This window comes from Octopus bimaculoides, chromosome 7 (genome assembly GCF_001194135.2).
Source record: "Octopus bimaculoides isolate UCB-OBI-ISO-001 chromosome 7, ASM119413v2, whole genome shotgun sequence".
Classification (NCBI taxonomy): domain Eukaryota; kingdom Metazoa; phylum Mollusca; class Cephalopoda; order Octopoda; family Octopodidae; genus Octopus; species Octopus bimaculoides.
The window spans coordinates 95,906,410-95,912,497 of record NC_068987.1 but is presented as its reverse complement, the minus strand read 5'-3'; the positions used below and the strand labels follow the sequence as shown (position 1 = coordinate 95,912,497).

Genomic DNA, 6,088 nt, shown 5'->3' with positions numbered 1-6,088 from the left:
AATTTAATTTTAATTTTTTATAAATTGATTTTTACAGGGTCTTGTGCAGTTTTTACCTGCAATTTTGGATTTTGTCCCTAATATTATTATTATTATATATATATATATATATATATATATATATGTGCTTCTTTATTTTATATCCTTCTCTCTCAAATTCTCTCCCTCACTTTCTGTCTATGTTTCTATTACACAGGGCTGGATGGCAAATACAGAGTTGTTCTATGGTTTTTACACTAATGAGACTATTCTCATTACTGACACACAATACTTGATGCCGTATGCCTACTTCTACAGCGCCATCTTGAATTATTTATTAATCTTATGCGCAATGTTTTACAGGTGACAAATCTTATATGATTTTATTTTCTGTGTATTCTCTGTCAAGTGTATATTTTACCTTTCATATAGTGTGTATATGTGTTTCTCTCTTTCTCTGTGTATGCATGCCTCTCTTTATTTATGTATCTCTTTCTTTGTCTCTTACTTTTCCCCTTTCTGTGTCTGTTATCTTTGTCTACATTATTTTCTACCTTTATTTTTTCCTCTCAAATCATTAGAAATTATTAATATTACGGAGATGTACATGCATAGCAAGTGACCTGATCTGAAATCTGTGCTGCAATGAAAACAATTGCAGTGTGGATAAGCCATTTAAAAACACACAAAAACCGTTATTATTAATTAAAGATAAAAGAGATCATTGTTTGTTCTGGTTCTTTGCTTTTTATGTTCAAATCTTGCCTGGATCATCTTTACTTTAATGATCCTGTGAAGATGAAAGGCAAAGTACCAGTGAAGAACTGAGATCAATTTTATCACTAACCTCTCCACCTGAGTATTTAGCCTTCACCACCACCATCACCACCACCACCACTGCTATTACATTTAGTTGTAGCTCAGCCCTAATTTAGCTGATATATAATTAAGGGTATTCCAGCCATAACCATCCAGTTTTATTTTTAGATATAATATATTAAGGGCTATGTTAACCAATGCATCCTGCCTAGTTTAAGATGGTGTGATTTGAAAGAGATTTAACTGCTATTTTTAGCAGGTTCAGTAGCCACTTAAGGCCATTCTTCTTTGGTATAGAAGAGCACAGAACAGAATGCTTTGTGTTACCTTCCCACATCGCCTTCCTTTCTTCTACAGGGAAGGTGATGATCTCAGATTTTTCAAAAGAGCCACACCATCAATGGTGAGTACCTGCCAACTTGCTGAGGCAGTTAGAAAAGGCTATCAAGACCAAAAACCTAGGAAAACTAATGAAAGAGATCTAGTTTCATCAGAACAATGCTCCAGCATATAAGTTCTTGATTTCAGTGGCTGCTCTGCCTGACTTTGGTTGGTAAGCAAGCTACTTACCACACAGCCATATAATTGTTTTTATTAACTGTCATTGCTAATGTTTATATCAAGTTACTATTGATATTGGTGTTGTTATTATTCTTAGTATTGCTCGGTCATACAAGGAGAACTATATTGAAGCAACCACTGAAGACAATTTTTACTTTGTTACAAAGATCTTCACTATATGGGACTATAGTGTGATATCAAGGGATGCTGCAGCCCTGCGGCACAGGAGCATCCATAATGAAATCAAGGTAAGTCTGGTCTACCTGTATATATGCATTATTGAATGAACATGTACATGCATACCTGTACATGTATACGCACACATGTGAGTGTGTGAACATATCAATCTGTGCAGTGTGTCTGAATACTCATGTGCAGGTGTATCTCTGATTGGGTGTTTATGTGTGTGTACATAATTTTCATGTGTGTGTCTATATGATTATAAATTGTACTTGTGTGTATGATGTATATAGAGGTGCATGTATATGACGTATATAGAGGTGCATGTATATGATGTACATAGGCATAGAATTTATGCTTATGGATATTCAACTGTACTTATGGATATTCAACTGAAGTACATGCATACACACTTCATGATATTTACACACAACACTGTCCAGGTGTGGCTGTGTGGTTAAGAAGTTCCCTTCCCAACCACATGATTCTGGGTTCAGCCCCACTGTGTGACACTTTGGGCAAGTGTTTTCTACTTATAGCCTTGAGACAAGCAAAGCCTTGTGAGTGAATTTGGTAGACAGAAACTGTCAGAAGTCATCCCCTTCCATATTTTTAAGAGGTCATGGGCCAACAGGTTTTTGGGATCCTATGATGTGGCATAAAGCTAAACCCTTTATGGACAGGAAACCTAAGGTAATCCCATAAACCGGCCTTCGCCATTTTAATACATATTGCTCTACATCTTAGAGTGTGCTTCTTCTTTCAGATTTATGTTTTTTACAGACAATATATCTATATATATATGTGTGGTGTGTGTGTATATGTGAATGCATATATATCATCATCATCATCATCATCATTGTTTAACGTTCTCATTCCATGCTGCCATGGGTTGGATGGTTTGACATGGAGCTGGCTAGCAGGGAGCTGTCCAGACTTGAACTGTCTGTTGTGGCATGGTTTCTATGACTGGATATCCTTTACATAGCACTAGCACAGGTGCCTTAACACAGCATCAGCACGGGTGCTTTCTAAGTGGCACCAGCACTTGAAGGACAAGCCTATATGTGTGGAAGACAGCAGTTTTACTTTGCTTGATATGTGTTCTCAAGTACAGCAAATTGCTACATTTCCCAGCCTCTTCACATGCACAAGAAGGCAAGCCCTAATTCACCAAGAGTTACATACTCTTAGCATTTACTGTAGTTCAATACAGATACATCATGACCTTCACTGTAACACTGTGATTTGAGGCACTTGCATGTTGACTTATAATACTAGAAAAAATTTGTTTACACATACAAACATGATCGATACCAGGACCGCCAGACTGACTCTCATGCCAGTAGTATGTAAAAAGCACCATCCGAATGTGGCCAATGCCAGTGCCCACTGACTGGCTCCCCTGCCGGTGGCATGTAAAAAGTGCTATCCAAACGTGATTGATGCCAGGGCTGCCTGACTGGCTCTCGTGCTGGTGGCATGTAAAAAGCACTATTCAAACATGATCAATGCCAGGCTGTCTGACCAGCTCCTGTGCTGGTGGCACGTAAAAAGCACCCACTACATTCTCGAAGTCATTGGCATTAGGAAGAGCATCCAGCTGTAGAAACATTGCCAGACCAGATTGGAGCCTGGTGCAACTGCTGGCTCTCCAGACCTCAGTCAAACCCTCCAACCCATGCCAGCAAGGAAAACGAATATTAAACAATGATGATGATGATGTGTGGGCCTACACTAACGTTTAACTATAATATTGATTCTTCATCTAATAAATGAATGAATTACAATGGACCAATAAAAATTCAAGACAGGATCATTGAAAGTTCTTGAATGAACCAGAAAGAATCAAATTTTGAGAAAAGATAATTCACTGAAATTTTTTCTACTTTGCAGGAATATCTCTCTGAGTTCAAAGATTCCAAGAAAGAGATGAATTTTGATAGTAAAGCGAGAATTTTCTTTTTACGGCTGTTAAGTCATATTCTAGTTTTGTGCTTGATCAGTGCCTGTGGATATGCTGTCTATTATCTCTCTACAAATCTAAAAGATGAAGTAAGTTGTCAGTTTTACAAACTTACATCTTACAATATGAACTTTCACTTCATTGCAACTCCTCTTCATTTTCTGCTTGTTTTATAGTCTAACAATAACACATTCGTTATTATTTAACATATTTCACCCAGTTAACTTTATCCTTTTATTCTAGTCTAGGAAGGATAAAAGAAAAACAAAAAACACTGTAGCCTCTCCCACCTCCTCATAGTAACTACTACCTCTTCAGGGACACCAACCTGCTAGAAATAGCAATTAAATCTTTCTCAAGTCACATCCTACCATTTCTTTTCCTTTTTATTTTTATTTTTTTGTCAAAAAAAGTTGGAGGACACACTGGGTAATATAGTCCTAGGAACACTGGATAAATGATAGTCAACACTGGAGTACCTTTGACCATAAGTCTGCTGGATCAAGGCTAAACAATCAGCACCATCTTATTATTCCTTAATTCTCTGCTTAACCCATTAATATTTAAACCAGCCATATCCAGCCCAAATATTCTGCTTGATTTATATTGAAACTGGTCAGATTCTACCTTTCACACCTACCTGGCAATGTCATTCTGAAAATAAACAATCACGTTGTTGAAATCTTGAAACTATGAGACTATGCATGATCAATTCAAAGCAACGTGAATTAATTACATTCAACTGAATAATCAGAGTGCTAAAGGGTTAACCTTCATCTTGATAATTCTTTTTAAATTTCATTCTGTTTTTATTCCTTGCATTTTCTATTGCTATTCATCTATCAGTTTATCTATTTTAACTTGTCCAGACTTCAAATGAGTTCCTGCAGGATTTTGGCGTGCCTATATTGATGTCAGCCTCAAACCTTCTTTTACCTTTAATTTTTACGGCTATAACCTACTTAGAGTCCTATGAACTCCCACAGACCAACTTATATGTGACAATGGTGAGGTAAGAGAAATTAATTTTCTTCCTCAGTTCTGTTTTTTTTTGTTTTGTTTTTGTTGTTCTAGTTGTCCCACTTTATGGTGATTTTGTATTGGATTCTGTTATGTTTTAATACAGAATTATCAATTTACTCGAATGCTAACTAACCAAAAATGGAGCAAATATGTGAGCAATATATTCTCAAGAATACACACTGCTTAAAGCAGAACCCAGAAATCCACGTGCAACACAAAGTAGTATGCAAATTAGAACTATTATTTGTACAAATTAACAAAATACAAATACAATTGCAAAAATCACCAAGCTCAGTTTGATACCTGGTCAGAACTGAATTAGAGCAATATAACAGATTGAAACCTTATCACTGAGTCTAGTGACTGATTGAAATTGAGTCAAGTAAATTCTACTGGATTCAGAAACAGACTGAATAATGATAAGAATGGTGGACTTTGCTGTGAAGACAACATATGAGTGTTCAGCTATTGCCGAACGACCCGTACAAATGATTGTTTATAGTGATCAAATGTATTATGTGCTGTGCATTAGCTCACTCCCTCCATCAAATAGATGTTGCCTGAATAGGTACATGATGTACCATGTGTCAGGTGCCGAAGTGATCACAGAGCAACACATAAGGTGATTTGCTCAAGAATGCAATGCACCACCCGGTCTAGAAATTGAAATCATGATCTCACAATCATGAGTACAACACACTAACCACAGGGCCATGCATCCTCAAATGATAATAATAATAATAATGATGATGATGATGATGATGATGATGATGATGGTGGTGGTGGTGGTGGTGGTGGTGATGGTGGTGATGGTGATGATGATGATGATGATGATGAGCCTGGTGTACCCTTATCAGATGGTATTCATGTTGGATTGGCAAAGGTAAGAAGATGGTATGAATATGTGCCAAAAAGTGTGGTAGAAATGATGGAGTTCACGATTCATTGTGTTCATGGAATCGAACATTGAAACCCAAATATTATACTGGTAGACAAGGAAAAAAAATTATGCCTGACCATAGACTTTGTTTTCTGGTATGCTGGGCAAAATGCTTAGCAGCATTTTGTTTGCCTGCATGTTCTGAGTTCAAATTCCACCAAGATCGACTTTGCCTTTCATCCTCTTGGGGTCAATAAATTAAGTACCAGTGAAACACTGGGGTCCATGTCATTGACTAGTCCCTCTCCACAAATTTCAGGCCTTGTGCCTTTAGCAGAAAGTATTGTTATTATTATTATTATTATTATTATTATATTCACCATCATCATTAAAGATGGTGGATAGGCAGAACCATTAGAGTATTAGATAAAATACCTTTCAGCATTTAGTCTCACCACTTTGTCCCTTTGTGTAAAGTTGAATTCTGTTGGAATCAAATTAATTGTTCTTTCTTTCTAAGACAGATAAAATGAAGTACCAGTCAAGTACTGGAAACATTTTAATCGGTTATATCCTTCCTTCAAATCTGTTACCCATTTTTAAGGGTAGAAATCATTGTATCTATCATATATCACTTGTTTTATATATATATATATATATATATATATATATATATATAT

General features: G+C 36.4%; 1 protein-coding gene across 1 annotated transcript in view; it reads left to right on the top strand.

The window, feature by feature from the left end:
- The window catches only part of LOC106868847 (transmembrane channel-like protein 5), a 95,083-nt gene that overhangs the window by 64,135 nt on the left and 24,860 nt on the right, over positions 1-6,088 (top strand). Inside the window, exons 7-10 of the mRNA XM_052969462.1 lie at positions 137-342; positions 1,457-1,607; positions 3,436-3,594; positions 4,375-4,517. Coding sequence (XP_052825422.1) covers positions 137-342; positions 1,457-1,607; positions 3,436-3,594; positions 4,375-4,517 — 659 coding nt within the window. The remainder of the gene's footprint in view (positions 1-136; positions 343-1,456; positions 1,608-3,435; positions 3,595-4,374; positions 4,518-6,088) is intronic.